The 20,197-nt window shown below is 47.0% G+C and overlaps 1 protein-coding gene across 1 annotated transcript; it reads right to left on the bottom strand.

Annotated features, from left to right (window-relative positions):
- Positions 1 to 1,874: 1,874 nt before the first annotated feature.
- On the bottom strand, positions 1,875 to 14,226 carry LOC107118424 (kallikrein-11-like). Its single transcript, XM_015420754.1, has 6 exons — positions 14,192 to 14,226; positions 13,509 to 13,608; positions 12,543 to 12,702; positions 7,927 to 8,180; positions 4,269 to 4,405; positions 1,875 to 2,038 (listed from the first exon to the last, which is right to left on the bottom strand). Exons 2-6 carry the CDS (start codon positions 13,546 to 13,548, stop codon positions 1,886 to 1,888), a joined length of 744 nt encoding a protein of 247 aa, XP_015276240.1. The 5' UTR covers positions 13,549 to 13,608; positions 14,192 to 14,226; the 3' UTR covers positions 1,875 to 1,885.
- Positions 14,227 to 20,197: the final 5,971 nt, after the last annotated feature.

Here is a 20,197-nt window from a genome sequence, read left to right as displayed (position 1 = left end):
ACAGTTCTGGAAAGAGCTCTCTCAGTCCCGCTTACCTCACAGGGTGTCTGTTGTGGGAGGGGAAGTTTGTAAGCTGCTCTGAGACTCCAAGTGAAAGGTGGGGTATAAATCCAATCTCCTCCTCCTCCTCCTTCCAACAGTGGTAAGTAACAAACCTCAGTTTACCCATAAACCCCAGTTCGGCTGCTTCTGGCTTCTTTTTGACCTTTGAGCAGGGAGGATATCCTGTTTACACTGTCATCTCAGAGTCTAACTACTTACTACACGTTTCCTGGGGTATGTACCTAGGTTAGGGCAACAGACATGGTCAGGGAGTTCCATGCTTCCTAGGCATTGTAGAGGGGCCATAGCTCAGTGGTAGAGCATCTGCTGGGCATGCAGAAGGCTTCAGGTTCAACCCTTGGTGTATCCAATTAAAAGGATCGGGTCTGGTGATGTGGAAGACCTCTACCTGAGATGCTACCAATCTGAATAGACAATAGTGATCTTGATGGACGAATGGTCCACTTCTATATAATACGGAGAACAAGAAAAACTGTGAAAAAGTGACGCTTAATATATGTCTTTAAAGAATCATAGAAAAGTGAACAAAAATAATATACATAATCATAGAAAAATATATTGACGGTGATCTCCGGAATGTCTTGCCGTTTCGAAGGAAGATCTTCTTCTGAACAAAGATGTGGGACAAAAACTGTCTCTCAATAGTTCATATCCTCTGGTGACGTCTCACAATTATCAAAGAAGATTTTCAATAATCATAACAGCTGTAATGTATAGTAGAACCTGCCATGGGCTAAGATGATGGTTTAGAAGAAGATCTTCCTTCGAAACGGCAAGACATTCCAGAGATCACCATCAATATATTTTTCTATGATTATGTATATTATTTTTGTTCACTTTTCTATGATTCTTGAAAGACATAAATTAAGTGTCACTTTTTCACAGTTTTTCGTGTTCTCTGTATTATCTCATTACTGTGCCAATCAATTGTTATTATACCACTTCTATATAAGGCAACTTTATGTGTTCCTGTTATTAATTATTTACAAACTGACACTCCATGAATGCATCTGCTCCCTTTTAGGGCCACTGCTATTCTTTGTGGAAGTGGATGCCACAAGTTACCGGTAATTATGTATTGTGCAAAGAATTGCTTTCTTACGCCAGGGCTTTTTTTCTGGGGGAACACACTGGAACAGAGTTCCGGAACCTCTTTGACAAAATTCTATTTAAAATGTTTAAAAGTTCATGAGTTTTCGTATACAGATTGAAAATGTCATCTCCCTTTTCAGAGTTCCCGCACCTCTTTTTTTAAAAAACAACAACAAAAACACCGCTGCCTGTCCCCAAATCTACTGTCAGTGGGCAACTCCAAGTTATAGCACTAAGAGAGAAGGAGAAAAGGTCCTCTCTATTCCCACACCATAATTAATTGTATATACCTCTAATCTCTTATACCTCTTGGAGGAATGCACCAAAGGAGACGCTTGGAGTTCCAGGCTCAGAGCCACCAGATTTTTAGTTACTTCTAGTATTAGGGGTGTAGTTGCCCAGTTCTGAGACAGCAGCATTCAGGGAGGGTGAGGAAGTTAAGCTTTTACCCCCATTATGTTTTCCCAGCCCAAAATGCCCCCCCGGGTTTGTTTGTTTTTTGCTATTTTCCCACTGGGTATAAAATAGGGCTACACATAACAGTGCCCATACATTTCCTCAGCAGAGCCAATTGTGGCTTCCTGGGATCATTTGGGGTTGGGGAAAGGGTGCAGAGGAAAAGTCCGGTTCCCTTTTGGTACACTGCAGTCAGCAAAGGTGAAAGAAGCGCACACAGGGATACTTTCACACATCTTTATTTTTTAAGGTTAGAGCTAGGAGAGATGCTGGGCTAAGCATAATTCATTGTTTGTTTCAGCCAGTTGATGTAGTTACAGACCTTGGTGAAGACGCTGGGAATCTCCACTTGGGAGCATTCGTCAAAGCCCCAGGAAGCGACTCCCTGCAGCTGGTTGTTGCAAACGAGCGGGGAGCCAGGATCGCCCTGTGGAGACATTGCAGGATCACTTTTGGGGGTAATACTTAAGCCGTTAATTCCTGTCCAGGCCAAAGAGAAGCCCTGAGGTGTCTGCATCCCTTTACAGAGTCAGAGATGAAATAATCACTGCACTTTTAGGCTACTGTAGCAAGCTGTTTAGTGGAAGACCTAGGTACCCTTTTTCTCCTATGCCTGCATTTCATTATGTGCTTCTCTTCAAATGTTCTCTTCAATCAGTTGTTGTGTGTGAGGGGGGTAGTGATGGCAGGTAGCTCTGTGGTAAAACCATAGAATTTCTGGTGATTCCTAGAGCCACCCCATGTCACTTCTGATGTTGCACAACCCATGTTCCCACTCCCAACGCTCCTGATGGTTGCCAAGTATTTGACAGGTTATTTTGCCAACAGGAGGAATAATAGGTGTCACTTTTGCTACCTTGGGCTGTTTGGGGCAGGAAAAATCGCCCCTTTTGTTCTGTCTCTGCCACACAAGCTGCTTGAAAGGCACAGAAGCCTTGGCAAGAAAAAAAATCTGGCATCCCTAAAAGAAGCCTCTTAATTGGTCTTGTTGTTTGCCAATCAATCAATAACTAAGATAAGACGGTTACAGAATAGTACTGTCATTATCTTTTCTGGCAGTCCTCTTCCCTGGCAGGCAGAAATTCAGCAGAGGAACCTTTTCTTAGGATAGAGGTGCAAGGGAAGTCCTGACCCATAGGATTTCTGCTGGTCAGGCAGCTATTAAATACGGCATGCGTTGAGAAGGGGCTTCAGTCTCCCCCCCCCAGCACCATTTTGCCAAACTGTAGTGGTCCTGGGGCTGAGCTCTTTGGTCCATTGGAGAAACCTGGAAAAATTCCAGGGAACAGAGGAGTTCCCTCAAATACTGTCTCCCCTCGGGACATTTTCCCAGCCAACCTCTGTAACTCCCCAGTGTGTTAATTGACCCCGCAGATTTTTGGGTCCTTTACCATTTTTGTTCCATGACGATGCTAGCAAAATAGAATGGCGGTGGTCCAGATTGAATAAATCACTATTTAAGAACCAAGTCCCAAAACATATTTTTTGTCATCAAGTCACAGCCAACTTATGATTATGACAACCTCCCCCCATGGGGTTTTCAAAACAAGAGATGATTTGCCGTTACCTACCTCTGCATAGCAACCCTGGTGTTCCTTGGAGGTCTCCCATCCAAGTACTAGCCAGGTCGACCTTCCGAGATCTGATGCAACTGGGCTAGCCTGGGCTATCCAGGGTCCCATTAGACTGTATTTTTCCAAAAAGAAGGTAGAAATGGCTACATCTAGCAGAGCAAGGTTGCTCACCTTTTCTAGGATGAAGGGAAGAGCTTCAGCTGCTGAATTTCTGCTTGCTGTTTAGCAATGCAAGACAGAGGAGCATTGCCTGGAAAAGCTGGCAACCCCTATCCCCTTGGGGCCTTGGTGTATTGTCGACCAGGTGCAGTGTTGGGCTTCCATTGTGCAAAGAAGCACAATTTCTGTGAGTAGCAGACAGTGACCACTAGGGGGCAATGCAATCGCTGCTTTTAGCTAACCTTCTGAAAGGGGAAGCTGTTGTTATTGGTCCAGATCTTATACCAAATCATTCGTGGGAGAGAAAATCAGAATGAAGCAGCTCTCATTTCAAAGTGCTTAGCGCGAGACCTTCAAGTATGTTATCTTTCTTTGACTCCTTATTGCAAGTGTTATAACTGTTGGTCATGAACCTCTTTGGGTGTTTTTCATTAAGACTGTGGGAGAGTGATGTTTTTTAAATACACAAATCTAGAAAGTGTTTGCAACTTCATCTCATGTCAGTTGAGGCCTCCTTGAAACTGCTGTGCTGCTTATTGCTTGCTGGGGGTCAGAAATGGCAGAAAATGCATTCTCCTTTCCACAGATTCTCTATTTCTGCCTTTCAGCCATGTCCACTTAGTAAGCATCTGAGAATCTCTAAAAAGACAGCCAGTGCAGCGTAGTGGTCAGAGTGTCAGACTGGGACCTGGGTGACCCAGGTTCAAATCCCAGCTCTACCACTGACCTTAGGCCAGTCACACTCTCTCAGCCTGACCTACCTCACAGGGATGCTGTGAAGACATAATGGGGGCGAGGAGAATGATGTAAGCTGCTTTGGGGAGAAAAGTAAGGTATAAAAGAAGTCAGTGAATAAATAAGACAACGTGCAATTTATGTTCTCTCTTTTCTTCTAGGAAGTGTGTGTGTGTAATCTTGCTTTACCTGGCAGGAGTCCGAACCGCCCCTTCTCACAGTGGCACAGAGCATGTTTTTCTTCACACCATTAGGATAGACCTCCAAGCATTCTGAGTCACTCAAAGTGGTGATATTTCCACAATGCAAAACATCTGGCAAGAGTACTGGGAAGGAAATAAGAGCAATTATGAAGAGAGTATTTTTTTAAAAAAAGAAGAAGAAGAATGTTCAGGTTTTTAAACAGCGCTACAGGGGATTGTGGGCCTCCGAGGAAATAACAAGCCTTTTTGTCTGGGTTGCTGATCTGGGCCGATTTGCAAGAACTTGCCTCTTTTGCTTGAACCCTAGGTGTGGCAAACACAGGGGTCATTTCCTGCAGGAGCGCACAGGAGTGGAGCTCCAGCAGTAAAGAGCCCAGGGGGCGGGCACATGTAACAAGCCCCGCCCCCTGCTCCCAGCAGCCCCGGGCCACGAGGAGCAAGAAGCAGCCAGGTAAGTTGCAGAGCCCCCCCTCCCATAGATAGCAATCCAAAACAGTCCAGTGGCAGCTTTATTCAGGTACAAGCTCTCCCTCCTCTGTGAGGACAAATCTGTGTGGGACCCCCCCCTCCATAGCTAGCAATCCAAAACAGTCCAGTGGAGCCTGAGCAGTGGGTGCTGCCTTCTGACACACTTCCAGTGATGTCAGGGGGTGTGGCATATGCAAATAAGTTATGCTAATGAGTTATGCTAATAAGCTCCTGCTCCTCTTTTTCTACAAAATGACCCCTGGCAAACAGTAGTGTTTACCCCGCTGCGATATGGTGGGACCCAGCTGCATAATAAGCCTATGCACATGATTAGAGTTCCTAGGTTCCAATCTGGAGACTGTTCCTTTAGCAGCACCTGGGACACCATCCTTTTTTAGAGGCAGAGTCAGCCAGGGCTGCCTTTCCTGCCCCAGCCCTGTTGCTCGTAATCCTTCTCATCTGTCAATGCAAGTAGAACTTCAATTTGGACCTCAAAAGACAGGGGATACGGGTGAGTGGTGGGACCCAGTGGGGAACACAGCAGGAAGTAGCTGGAACCAACATCCCCTGTTGTGTTGGTGCTTTTAAAGAGAAAGGGGCATGTTCCAAGTGGGATGCATGTTTCTGATCATCCTGTAGGGATACAAACCTCCCAGGGGTTTGTGCAGCACCACAACCCCTTTCATACATGTTGGATAGTGCACTTCCAATGCACTTCCTAGACACTTTGGATTCTCCTGGGTGAAACAGGAAAATCTGCTTGCAATCGATTGCTAAAGTGCATTGAAAGTGGATTGGAAGGGCATAATCCAAAAAGTGTGAAAGTAAGTGGATTGGAAGGGCATAATACAAAAAGTGTGAAAGTAATTAGTAAGTATGGCTGAGAGAGAAAAGATAAGATGTGACCGTCCACCTTTAAAAACACTTAGTAGCCAATCTTTCAATCAGCCGCTTTAGCTGTCTTGCAAATTTGTTAGACTGACACAGATCGGGAGGGTCCCAAATGGTGCATAGCTGCTCACGTTTTCTGAACAGAGGCAGTGAACTTTGTTTTGTACTGCATACAAGTTCAGGAATCACAAACTAAATTTCTCAGAGTTCTGATCTGCGTGTGCCAGAAGTGCCCACACATGCAGAATACAAACATTGTCCCTGTTCAGACACCGTAGTGACCACATCGATCAGCAGCATTGTGGGTAATGTGTGATCCTGATATGTGTGGCTTCAGCAGGGCTGGTTCCAGGTTTCGAGGGGCCCTTGGCAGAGAGTTTCCAGGGCCCCCTCCCTCCTCTGCCTACCACCAGGCCCTCATGCCCTCCCACCCACCTGCATGTCTCCCACCTTCTTGTGGGTCTTTCCCTTGACTGCTCACAAGCCATGCTCACAGCTGCCTACCTGCAGCCTTTTCTCCGGGAGCACCAGGCAGGCAGTGTGTGCCGCAGGGAGTGGTGGGAGGTGGACCGCAAGCCCGGGAGTGGGCAGGGGGTGCTGATAGCAGAGGGCCCTGCCAGAAGCCCTGGGTCCCAGCAGCTGCCCCATCTCTGGGCTGCCGGGATCCCCGCACTCTTGGATGCCACATCTGGGAAGGACCACTTTCACCTGCTGATTTCTGCCCCCCAAGATGATGTTAAAAGAAACAACAACAGGGGCCAGCTACGAAGTCCACAACTGTTTTTGATCCCATGGGCCGGCTTTTGAGCTGCCATGCCGTGGCCCATCCTTAGTTTCTTCTGAGCACACGAAGCTGGCATTATGCTGAATCAGAGCATTGGTCCATCAAGGTCAGTACTGTCTACTCAGAGACTGGCTGTGGCTCTCCAGGGTCTCAGGAAGAGGTCTTTCATATCATCTTTTGCCTGGTCCTCTTAACTGGAGATGCCGGGAATTGAACCTGGAACCCAGATGCTCTACCCCTGAGCAATGCTCCCTCTAAGCTGTGGGGTCCTGTGAGCAAAAATTCTACTTCGTGAGCTACTGTCGTTAAAGTTGTGAGTGAGCAATTTGGCTACTGCATAAATCAGTTTGCTCTGGAGCCATCCTTCCTGATGTAAGGCAAAAATGTGTGAGCGGGAGGCTAAAAAACTGTGAGCTAGCTCACACTAACTCAGCTTAGAGGGAATACTGCCCCTGAGCCATGGCCCCTCCATCTATCCAGGGTCTCAGGCAGAGGTCTTTCACATCACCTCCTACCTGATTCTTTTAACTTGGAGATGTCAGGGAGTGAACCTGGGACCTTCTGCACATGTTCTACCCCTGAGCCATGGCTCTTCTATCTCTTGAAGGTCTCAGGCAGAGGTTTTTCACATCACCTCCTACCTGATCCTTTTAACTTGGAGATACCAGGGATTGAACCTAGGACCTTCTGGCAGATGTTCTGCCCCTGAACCATGGCTCCTCCATCTCTTGAAGGTCTCAGGCAGAGGTCTTTCACATCACCTCCTACCTGATCCTTTTAACTTGGAGATACCAGGGATTGAACCTAGGACCTTCTGGCAGATGTTCTGCCCCTGAACCATGGCTCCTCCATCTCTTGAAGGTCTCAGGCAGAGGTCTTTCACATCACTTCCTACCTGATCCTTTTCACTTGGAGATATCAGGGATTGAACGTGGGACCTTCTACTTGCCAAGCAGATGCCAGAGCCATGGCTCCTTCATCTCTCCAGGGTCTCAGGCAGAGGTCTTTCATATCACCTCCTACCTGATCCTTTTAACTTGGAGATGCCAGGGATTGAACCTGGGACCTTCTGCAGATTCTCTACCACTGAGCCATGGCCCTTCCATCTCTCCAGGGTCTCAGACAGAGGTCTTTCACATCTAGGGTTGCCAACCTCCAGGTGGTGACTGGAGATCTCCCGCTATTACAACTGATCTCCAGGTGACAGAGATCAGTTCACCTGGAGAAAATGGCCTCCTTGGAAAGCGGGCTCTATGAGATTATACACCATTGAAGCCTGTCCCTTCCCCAAAGTCTGCCTTCCTCAGTCTCCACCCCCAAAGTCTCCAGGTATTTTCCAACCCAAACCTGGCAACCCTATTCACATCACCTAGCACCTGATCCTTTCAACCAGAGCTGCTGGGGTCTGAACCTGGGACCTACTGTGTGCCAAGCAGAAGCTCTACCATTCACTGTCCTCTTTCTATTTCCTTATTCCCAGTTTCTTTCTTGTTTCCCCTACCTTTCTTCAAAACAGTGGTCCCCCAGCCAGGGAGCACGCAAAGGCTGTAAGGAGCAGGACAGCGTCTTGGCAAGGCTAGCGGCCGGACGTTCTTGTTGACAAAGACTGGGATTAGAAGTTTGACCAACATGATGTCATTCTCCTTGCTGCCGCTGTCAAAGAAGGGGTGGCGAATGGCCTTGATAGCAATCCTCAGCTGCTCCGTGAACTCGAAGTGCCACAGGCTGTGCTGTCCGAGACTCACAAAGAGGGGTCTGTGGAGGCAAGAACATCAAAGGTGACGATGCACACATTTCAGAGCAATGAGGTTGCTCTGGAAGCACCTCCACCACGTTTTGTTTCACAATACCTTTCCTCTCCAGGGCTGAGTCTTGAAAGTTAAAAACAGAAATCAGTTGTGCATAGCACCAACAGGCCAGTTCCTGTGATGGGACCACCCCTCGTATAGTCTGTGGAGGCTGAGAACCTTCCTCATTGGCTACCTGACAGGCCTTGTGGGGATCCTTGCGGGAGGCAGGTGGCTGGCCGTGGGAGCCACCACCATTCAGTTGTTGCAGCTGTTCTTTCGTGGGCTAGGCTTCCAGGGTGAACTCATCCCAGGGTGGCCTCCTAAAGATCCTGGGGACCTCTGGACCATTGCATCGTGTGGAATTTGTGATACTTTACACTGCACCAGGTTGATATTTTCCCGTTTCCGTGTAAATTTTAAATCTACAACTTTGTAATAAAACAAAATTTCTACTTATATCCCTTCTGTCACCTCCTCCCCTGCAATTGTGTGGGACAGGGTGTTTTTTTTTTAATTCCTTTTTAAAAATCAAGGTGACAAGCAAGCAGATAAGCATGTGACTATGATATGTCATTTTTACAGATTAAAAAGAAGGACAAAATCCCTAAGTATGGGGGAGGGACAAGGCTGAACACGCATTTGATTTTTCCCATTTCAGTTGCACAACCAAGCTAAGACCACAGCTTGAGGACTTAATGGGATCTCGAATTTGTCAAAGTAAAGGTGCAGTCCTATGCAGTTCTACATAGAAGTAAGCAGCATTTTATTCAATGGGGCTTACTCCCAGGAAAGCACTCCGATTACTGCAGCCTGTGTCTTTTTCATTTTATTTTATTTTAAAATCTGGGCCAACCAAAATAACTCAAAACAATGTGCAAGCTTGCAAGTTTTCCAGGACTATTCATCAGGCGAGAAGCTGAAAACCACATACACAAAAAAAGGAGGGAGAGGAATGAAAACAAACAAAAACAAGTTTCAGGCCATTGAACTCTTTTCTGCACTCTGTAGAACGCCTGTCTGGTTTGAGTAGATGCGATTGTGCTGAATGGGGATCAGGGTATACTTTTGCATCGCTGGAAAGCAGAAAGGACAACGGCACCTCCAATTGAAAAACCAGTTGTTGGTCTAGCATCTCTCTCATATAGGTTTGGATCAAACCAGATCCCCCACTGGTGAAAAGGGGAGGAAGAGTTCTTCTTTGACCATCAAAAAGGCCATGCTAGGAATCATGGGACCTCCATGGACAAAAGCCATGTGAGATGGGGACGGTAGTAAGCAGGGGGACTGGGCAAGATTGAGTGACAAAGCTGGCCAGATCCAACCCACTGCTATATTAACAGTACCAGGGCTTAATTTTATATTGGCTGTGGTCAGACTGCAGGGTTGATGCAATCTGGCCCCAGTTCTAAGCATTCCGTTTCAGTTTGTAACGGAGAATTTTAATCATACATCCCACCCTGAATCAGCCTCACTGCGTGCTCACCCCATGGTTGACCATTCAGATTACTGCTGTGCAGCAACTACGGAGTGGGTGGCTGGGTGGCTTCTTTTTTAAAAAAATGTTTCTTTACATATGCTCATAACCATTTATTTAAAGCACTTCTCTGTGTTGACAGCTGGAGGAGGCTACCCCCCCCCTGAAAAAAACCCTCAAAAACCATTTCCCCACCTTATGTGCTGCAAAGCTGTAGGCAGAGGAACCGGCATGAAAAAAGATAAAGGAGGCTTTTCAGCCTGGTCCCCCCCCCCAACCTCAGAAGACAGCTGAAAGTTTCCTGGTGTGCAAGAAGATGCAGTTATGCCCACAGCGCTGATTTAAAAAACCCAAGGAGTGAAAACAGAACAGAGCGATCAGACTTCCCAACCGGGTTGAGTTCACACCAGGGGAGTTCAGACATTTGGAAATGTGGGGTGAAAGCACTGATATCCGTAAACACCAGACTTTCCCCAGTGCCTGATTACTCCACTTCCAAAGCGGGGCAGAACGGGGTGGTGACAACTGGGGCACGGAAGGCAGGTGTTGCTGTCTGATTGTGCTCTTTAAATCTGCAAAGGTACCACAGCGATATTGGCACAAACTGCTCATGTAACTGCAGCCCTAATGCACTAGATAAAGAATCAATGGAAGCCAAATTAAGTAATAAAACCTAGTGGTGTAGGGGAAAGAAGCCTATTCCATTTGAAATGAAAAAGGAAAGAACCAGACCTGATTTGAACTCCTTTTTTCATCCTGTAAAACGTCAGAGCCAGTTTGGTGTAGTGGTTAAGTGCGCGGACTCTAATCTGGGAGAACCGGGTTTGATTCCCCCCACTCCTCCACTTGCACCTGGCTGGATGGCCTTGGGCAAGCCGTAGCTCTGATAAGAGCTGTTCTTGAAAAAGAGCAGTTTCTGTCAAGAGCTCTCTCAGCCCCACCTACCTCACAGGGTGTCTGTTGTGGGGAGGGGAAGGGAAAGGGGTTTGTAAGCCACTCTGAGACACCTTTGGGTAGTGAAGGGGTGGGGTATAAATCCAATCTACTCCTCCTACTCCTCCTCTTCTTCTTTTTCTTCTTCTTCTTCAATTCTTTGTGATATAATCCACTGGCAAGTTCTCATGTGCACAAAGTAGAATAATGTCCCATTCATTTCAAGGAGACAAATGCACAAGAACCTCCCAATGAAACATGCCTCCTTTATACCAGAAGAAAGGCTACAATATTTTCAATGCTATCATAAATAGAATTACTACAATCTAAGCTTAATGAGATAAAATAGTTTAGGCTGGAGTAGTTCTGGATAGGGTTACAATGTTCATCAGTTAATGGATTCTTAACTTGAATTAAAAAGTCCTTAAAATGTGTTTTAATCAATGAGAAGCTGATAAAAAATAATAATTTTGTTTTACACAGATACCTGTACAAACTGCAGAGGGCAATCTGTATCTTAGAAGAGGCATTCCCTACTGTGCATGAGAGAAGATGGGGAGGTGCCTTTTCTCAGAAGATGCTTGTGGTGCTAAAGTTGGTTAGATCTAAGCCTCCCCTTTACTTGACCAGTCTGGAGAAGGATCTAATTCCAGTCCTGACTTTGCCACCCCTGAGGAACAACTAAGTGGTAGAAAAAAATGTCCTCCACATAGTAACACTCTAAGAATTTCACATAGTGTCTATGGTCAAGATCATAGAGACTAGGGGAGGCAGCCTAGAGCACTGCCCAGAAGTTATATCACATCTTCCCCAAACTCTGTCCTTCACAGGTACCACGCACCCAATCTCCTGGTATTTGCCAAGGTGGTGTTGGGAACCCTAGTTGGATCCAGCAAGCTTTCCCACTGGGAAGAAGGGAGAGGGAACCCCTTTGACCACCCCAAATGCCTATGCTTGGGTTCATGGGACCTGCATGGACAAAAGCCAGAGACAGGGGCTGTAGCAAGGAGGAGAGTGGGGGATGACGGAGTGAAAAAGCTGGCTTGATCCTACCCACTGAAAGTTTTATCACACACATCAGTCTGTGAAACAACGTCTGAGTCCAGCGGCACCTTTAAGACCAACAAAAGTTTATTCAAGGTATGAGCTTTCGTGTCCACGCGCCCTTCCTCAGATACATTGAAACGGAAGTTCATATATATATATAGGCAGATGCCTCTACATAGGTGAACAGCAAATTTTGTATTGCATACAAGTTTAGTACTCACAAACATATACGTAGAGGCATCTGCCTATATATACGAACTGCTAACTTCCATTTCAGTGTATCTGAGGAAGTGCATGTGCATATGAAAACTCATATCTTGAATAAACGTTTGTTGGTCTTAAAGGTGCCACCGGACTCGAACATTGAAACGGAAGTTCATATATATATATAGGCAGATGCCTCTACATAGGTGAACAGCAAATTTTGTATTGCATACAAGTTTAGTACTCACAAACATATACGTAGAGGCATCTGCCTATATATACGAACTGCTAACTTCCATTTCAGTGTATCTGAGGAGGTGCATGTGCATATGAAAACTCATATCTTGAATAAATGTTTGCTGGTCTTAAAGGTGCCACTGGACTCGACATTTGTTCTGTCGCTTCAGACCAACATGGCTGCCCACCTAGATCTGTCAGTCTGTGAAGATACAGGCAATTAACAATGCCATCCTAAGCAGAGTTACATCCTTTTAAATCCATTGAGGTCAACGAGCTTGGAAGAGTGTTAACACTGCTTAGGATTGCACTGTAATTGGACTCAGCCTCATATAATTCATCCACTAAGATCTGTTTCATCAGGCACTGCCTCCAAAGTCCAATAGTTAGTGTATATGTACAGAGAAGACATCATCCTGCGGCTATACCTACCGACCAGTGTGGCACTGGGCTGCAGTGACCACCCACCGATCACTTATCAGAGTCCCCGTGCAGAGGAATTTCGGACCATCAAAGAGGGCTGCTGTCCAAGGCTGGGAGTGCTCAACGCATTGGAAACCCCTGAGCAATGTCGCCCCGACCTGGGTGGCCACTGTCAAGAGAGAGGGAGAAAACATGCATTGATAAAACCTTGCAAAAAAGCAATTCCGGTGTGATTGTGTGTGTAGCTGCATTCAGGATTCTTTTTTGTACCGTGTTTCACTGACATGCACATCTGCTCCTGAAGCCAAGTAGGACACAAAATACTGTATAAAAAGCTCAATACAATTGTGTGGATAGTTAAAGTGTCGAACCCTTATTTAAAAAATTAGTAATCTACTCTTGCTTGATACAAAGTAGATCCACTGGCATCAGAAACTTAGATACGTCGAGAAATATGGTGCATGCAAGGACAGGAAAAAGGTGGAAACCAGGCAGAATAAATTCTGTTAATAGACATTCAGGACTTGATGCTGCAATTGCATTATAGCCTCTGGTGAGGAAGAGACAAGTTGAGAGAACCCTGAAGCAATCAGAAGTCTAAAAAGCACAGAAAAACAGTCCTTGGAAGATGAAGGAGGGGCCACTCAATTTTATAATGCATAGGAAATAGTCAACTTGTCTAAATAATGCATGCAAGATAATTAGCAGGTATTAGAACGATCCTGCTGCGATTTTGTGCTGCTAACAGGACAGGAAAAATTCTTTATCGGGGAGGTGCAGAGCAGAAAACGATTTGGGACTTCGGCTTCACTGACACTGCTTTAGACCGTTCCTGTCCCCTAATTCTCAAGCCTGGTTGATCAGCAGTTCCTACCTTCTCTTTGTAATTTTCAGCCACTGTACCCTGCAACTATCCACCCAGAGGAACCTAATCCTAAAATCTGCTCTCCGGTCCTAACACAAGCAGGGGCTTACCTGCAGAGATCAGAAGAAGAGCAGCTGCCAGGACTTCCATGCTTATCAAAGGACAAACCAGCAACAGCAAGTCTCGGAATCACCTGACTCCAGGAACGTTCTGAAGGACAGAAGGAGAACCATCAATGACAAACAGACTGAACGTGTTCCAGAGCACCTAGATTCATGGCTCTGTAGAGACATTCTGGAACAGAGCCACTCAAATTACCCCTAAACTTCCTACCGTTATCCAAACCTGCCACCCTAACCTTAACCCTGACTGTAACCCTAACTTTCTGTCCCCGGGAGTCCCTCCTCGTGCTTTGAGAACATTTGGTTTAGGTCAATGTGCAGAATTACTGCTGCATCCAACGCAGTTTGGCACCCAAATAGCCTCCAAAAATCTCAGAGTGGAAAGTCCAGCTGCGCCCATACCAACATTGTCCCCCCCCCCTCAATTTTGTATAGCATATTCTGGGTTTGAAGTATGCCACATATATTACAACAACAATCCTTACAACAGCCCTAATGGGGAACAGGTGGAGAACTGAGGTTACGGGCGATTCTTCATCTAGCATTCACTCCACATTTTCTCAACTGGGAGGGAAAAGTGCAGCTCAAAACCACATTCAAATACCCTGGGGGCAATGCCATACTGACTGCAAAGTCACCCCTGAACGGCCATAAATCTATGCAGAAGGTACCTTAAAATCCGATGGTCAAAGAAAGCTTTGGAGTGTGGAGGCTACCATAAAATCTGACGATCAAAGGAAGTGAAAGCAGCATGCAATGCAAACGGAAATTTTTGTTCTAATGTGGGTTTCCTAAAACAATGGAGGGAAAAGTCAATGCAGAATCAGTCTGAGAGGTTGAGCTTTCCTAAGACCACCCAGAGAGTTTATGGCTCAGAAGAGAGTTGAATCAGGCTCTTGTATCAGTGCCGATTCCCTTCACTACGTACACAACATCTCCTCTACAAACCAACAGTATGAGCACAAGCTGTCACACTTGCATTCATTCCTCATGTTTCTAACCCATCCTTCCTTCCAAGAAGTCGGGGTAACGTACATGGATCGGGTTCTTCCATTTTGCGGCAGCTCTGCAAGATCGGTTGGCCGAGGAAGAGAAACTGTCCCAATGGCACCCAATGAGCTTCATGCCCCCAAGTGGGGCTCCAGATTTTCCACAGTCCACGCTCTAACCACTACTCCACACACTAGTTCAGTATTATGGATACCTCTATCCAATGTTCCCTCTAAATTGTGGAGTCTTGTGAGCAAAAATTCTACTTTTTGAGCTACTGGCATTAAAGTTGTGAGTGAGCAATTTGGCTACTGTATAATTTAGTTTGCTCTGGAGCCACTCTGTCCTGAGCTAAGACAAAAACTTGTGAGCCGGAGGCTAAAAAACTGTGAGCTAGCTCACACTAACTCAGCTTAGAGGGAACATTGCCTCTATCCCTCTTCACCCAACTGTATGCATGCATAAAGATCATCTGTCTGCTTCAACACATCCACCACCACCACCACCATTACCACCCCATAACAGTTGCCCAAGAGTGATGTAGATGCAGCAGTCACCTGAGGTCTTTACCACAGGCCTTGTTTCAGCAGAAGACCTTGCCAGCCACGGCTGGGATCCAACACAGCTCAAAGGATGGAGCCAGGAGAGAGATTCTGTTGTGCGAAACTCTTGCAGAGGGTCGGCAAGGGAACCATTCACATGAACATCTCGCCTTCCCTACCATCTGGAACTGACTTTCGGATGAGCCGGTCGAGCCCTCCCCCTCCACATGATGCCCGTCACACTGCTCCGAGGCCAAGCTCTCTCTCTTTCTACAGCCACACGCTCCTTAGATTTTAACTAGCTGCCAGTTACCAAGCTCGAGAACCCTCTAGAACACCACCTCCTCTTCCATCGTTAAACCCTCGCTTCAGTCATGGCATGCACCTCTTTTGGTGACTCATTTTTATTTGGGTGTCGCCGCTCACTTGGCCAAACTCACAAAACTGGGATTAAGCCACTAATCTCATGCCAACGACATCGGCAGAGGCAGCTCCCAATGGGCGTCCTATCCCTCCCATAAATCATAATCAATAGTTGTCAAGGGCATTAAGGAAACGGGGCATGGAGAGGTGGCATTCTGCCATGTGCACAGAGTTTGGAGGCATTCCTAAAACGAGTTCTGTGCCTTTAAGAGCAGCGGTAGCAGCAGACAGTAACAGGTGACGATGCTGAAAAGTGTCACTTGCCTGATGTCAACATATCAAACCACTGCTAATGGCATCAGAGCAGGCAAGGCTAGGGTTTTTTCCCCTGGTCAGTTGGCAATTCTAAAACACACAGCCAGAATTCCTAGGCTGTAGCAGAGAACAAATCTTTCAAAATAACCAACCTTTGGAGTACCCAGCATGACAAACAGTGCAGTCTTAACCAGATTTAAAGGTAAAGGCAGAGGTCATTTCGGGGGGGATCGCAGTTCCCCCGGGTGAGGTACGGGGGGCGGGGCACATGACGAAGCCCCGCCCCCTGCTTCCGGCTGCCCCGCTTCCGGCCCTCATTCAGCCAGGAGGAGGCAGGAGAAGAGGGAGGGTAAGTTGCTTCCTCCCTGCCTCTCCCCACCCCTGCCTGCCTGGGGCCGGCGGCCGGGACCGTTGGGGGCGGGGTGTGTGGCCTTATGACACACTTCCGGTGATGTCAGGGCGTGTGGCATATGCTAATGAGTTATGCTAATGAGTTCCCCTAGCTCTTTTTCTATGAAACGACCCCTGGGTAAAGGTAAAGGTTTCCTTTGCTCGAAAGACTGTCTAGGGTTGCGGTGCTCATCTTTGTTTCCAAGCCGAAGAGCCAGTGCCGTCCAAAGACGTTTCCGTGGCCAAGTGGCCAGCATGACCAAATGCCAAGGCGCATGGAATGCTGTTACCTTCCCACCGAAGCGGTTTTAATGTATTGAAAGGCGGGAGACGATTCTCAATTCAAGGCTTTATTCATAACATTACTCAGCTCTGCTGTGCTGTGCTCTGCTCTCATAAGAGTGGCACCCAGACTTATACCATTCCAATATTGAACTATATACAATGTTGCTACTTTCATGAGGTCTGATTGGACCTAAGCGGAGCTTCCTGATAGGGTACTCTGTATGGCTTCAGGACCACTAGAAGGTCTTTATTAGGCAGCCAATCACGACAAAGGAAACTAGGATACCTCAGCACAACCCATAACTAAACAGCATAGAATAAACTCAGAACATAACAGCGGTATCTATTTATCTACTTGCAATTTCTTGCTTTCAAACTGCTAGGTTGGCAAAAGCTAGAGTCAGAGACGGGAGCTCACTCTGTCACGCGGCACACTCGGGTCTCAAACTGCTGACCTACAGACCCTCTGGTCTGCAGCTCAGCATCTTAACCTCTGAGCCACTGCGGCCCCCTAACCAGATTTAAGGTGAAGGTTCCCCTTGCTAGAAAGCCAGTCGAATCCGACTCTAGGGGGCGGTGCTCATTTCTGTTTCCAAGCCAAAGGCACACTAACCAGATTTACACTCTTCTAAATCCATTGAACCATCCATTGCACCATCCTTCATCAGGTCTGTGAATTCTTCTTGCACGGTGACCCCTGACCCACATGCCAGCTCATGCCTATTGGAGGCCTGCTCTCTCTCTCCATAGCACAGGTGTGATGGGTATTAAATTTGAAAATGACACCTGTGAAATATTAGTAAAGGAGAAGGAAAGAGGAATGGAATGGAATGGAGAAGGGGAAGAGAAGTTGGGGAACTCACCTGGGAGTTGTTCCCTGGGTGGGCAGATCATGAGGAAACAAAGATTTGTGACTTGGAGGCACCCCTTTGGTAGGCAAGGAACACCCACACTTGGTGAAACTATTGCATCTTACCATGCTTTCTAGCAGCTTGTGCTATATGGAAGAATGGTTCGTGCCAGTGTAAGAGGATTTCGGCTCTTTGATTTGCTTGTATTGGCAATGCTTTCAGTCAGTAGCTAGTGTTGCATCATCACCTTCAGCACACAGAGCTTCACTCAGATGGAACAAGCAAATCATGGCTGGTTTGTTACCAACCCTGGTTTCTTTGTTACAAGAAGGATCCTTGAAAGTCCTTGGGTCCATACCTTTCCTCCTTTCCTCATGTGCCAACTGTGAGTTACTCTTTTATTCGACCACATCTGAATCTGGATTTGGAGTACTGGTTGGAAGGGGTAGAAACAAAGCATGGTTTGTCCTTACACCTAGAATCATAGAGCTGGAAGGGACCTCCAGGGTCATCTAGACCAACCCCCTGCACAATGCAGGAAATTCACAAATACCTCCCCTCCACACATCTCCACTGACCGCTGTTCCATGCGCAGAAGATGACAAAAAACCTCCAGGATCTCCAGCCAAACTGGCCTGGAGAAAAATTGCTTCCTTACCCCAAAGTGGTGATCAGCATTTCCCTGGATGTGTAAGGAAGGGCCACAAGAACTAAGCACTGATGCAGCCCTTCCTGCCCTCCCTCTCATGATCTGCCTGAGTTCACAGAATCAGCATTGGTGTCAGATGGCCATCTAGCCTCTGTCTGAAAACCTTCAAAGGAGAGCCCACCTCCTCCTGAGGAAGCCTGTTCCATTGAGGAACCACTCTGTCAAGAAGTTCTTCCTAATGTTTAGCCAAAAACTTAATGTTTAGCTGAAAACTCCTGATTTAATTTCAACCCATTGGTTCTGGTCCGACCTTCTCGAGCAGCAGAAAACAACTCCTCTCCATCCTCTATATGACAACCCTTCAAGTACTTGAAGACGGGAGAGCAGGGCTATTTTTGGGCAGGAACACACAGGAACGGAGTTCCGGCTGGCTCCCGAGTTGGCCACGCCCAGCAGGAACTCATTAGCATAATAGGCCACACCCAACAGCAGAAACTCATTAGAATTGACTACATTAGGGGTGTGTGGTCTAACATGCAAAGGAGTTCCTGCTATAAAAAAAGCCCTGGGTTTTGACAACAAACAAGGTAAACAGAATAAGAAGCAAACGGTGGGTGTGGCTGAATGACCACACTTCTGGTAACATGGGGGTGTGGCCTAATATGCTAATGAGATTTGCTATCGGGGGTGTGGCCTGATATGCTAATGAGCTTCTGCTGTTGGGTATGGCCTATTATGCTAATGAGTTCCTGCTGGGCTTTTTCTACAAAAAAAGCCCTGCGGAGCGTGTGTGTTCAAGGAATTCAGAAACTCTTTTTGTAACAAAGAAATCATGTTTTATAGATCATGTCTGAGTGGAGATGGGGTGTAACTGATGTACATTTTTGAGATAGATCTTCCAAAGAGTTTGTAACAAAGACATCATTCCTGGTCTGTTAAGTGCCTTAGGTGATTTTTGCTGCTTCCACAACACAACAGAAACCTAAGTCCTTTCCACACTTGGAACTCATTCCTGGTTTTATCAGAGTTCAACTCGCAACACAATACCCTGCATCTGTCCCTGGTTATAACAGCATCTGTTTTGTCCTCGCAGAGGAGGGAGGGCTTGTACCTGAATAAAACTTGGTCTTAAAGCTGCCACTGGACTGTTTTGGACCAGGGGGCGGGGGGGGGAGCTCTGCAACTTACCTGGCTGCTTCTTGTTCTGACTGAGGGCTGCTGGGAGCAGGGGGTGGGGCTTGTTGCATGTGCCTGCCCCCTGGGCTCATTACTGCCAGAGCTCCGCTCCTGTGCGCTCCTGCAGGAAATGACCCCTGCCTGTACTGAGAAAGATGAGCATGCCTCCGTGTTGCACCTGCGGCACGTATGTCTTCCAAAATTATTCAAACCACCAGGCTGGTTTCAAAGCATTTCTCAGCCCCATTCCATTAACTGGATTGTGTCAGCTCCCAAACTTGTGCAAGGGTTAGAGAAGGCCAGTTGCCATCAAAGCGAGAGCTTTTACCACCTGTTCTACTCCTTTTCTCCAGTCCTGCAGGCTTAAAGGGAGCTGCCTCCTGGAAGGAAGGAGAGCAGTGCCTGGAAAAAGACTGTGGCCACCAGGGACAGAGCTTTGGCCACGTGCTCAGTTCCCTTTCCCTCCCCTGTGGATTAGTCTGTTGCTGAAAGGTAGCTTTGCTATATTTTTGTATATATTTATTTATATATGTATTTATGGCCTGTTGCTTTCTTAGGCTGTGATCACACGCACAATTAGACCTGACATAGGCGCGAATGCCGGGCGGATTTAAAGGGCACAATCAGACAACAACATCTGGGAAGCGCCCCGCAGCCGTCAGCAACCCGTTCTGCTCCGCCGCAGAAGTGGAGTTACACCCGACCTATGCTGAAAGCGCTGCACTAGCTCCCTAGAGCATACCGGATTCACTTCAAAGTGCTGGTGCTTACCTTTAAAGCCCTACATGGCCTGGGTCCGACATACCTGAGGGACCGCATTTCCCCACATATTCCCCAAAGAGCACTTCGGTCGGGGTCACAACACCAGTTGGTGACCCCGGGCCCTAAGGAGGCGAAGCTTGTTGCAACAAGGGCCAGATCCTTCTCAGTGGCGGCTCCTATCTGGTGGAATGAGCTCCCGGAAGAGATCCCTGCGGGACATTTTGCAGTTCCGCAGGGCCTGTAAGATGGAGCTCTTCCGCCAGGCGTATGAATAGGAGCCGCCACTGCTACTGGGATTACCATCACCGTTCTCCAGAGAGTATTACCACCGGAAGCCCGTGTGACATCTAAACG

This window comes from Gekko japonicus, unplaced genomic scaffold (assembly GCF_001447785.1).
Source record: "Gekko japonicus isolate JY-2015 unplaced genomic scaffold, Gekko_japonicus_V1.1 scaffold1676, whole genome shotgun sequence".
Lineage (NCBI taxonomy): Eukaryota > Metazoa > Chordata > Lepidosauria > Squamata > Gekkonidae > Gekko > Gekko japonicus.
The sequence above is the reverse complement of the archived record's forward strand: the minus strand, read 5'-3'. Positions and strand labels throughout refer to the sequence as shown.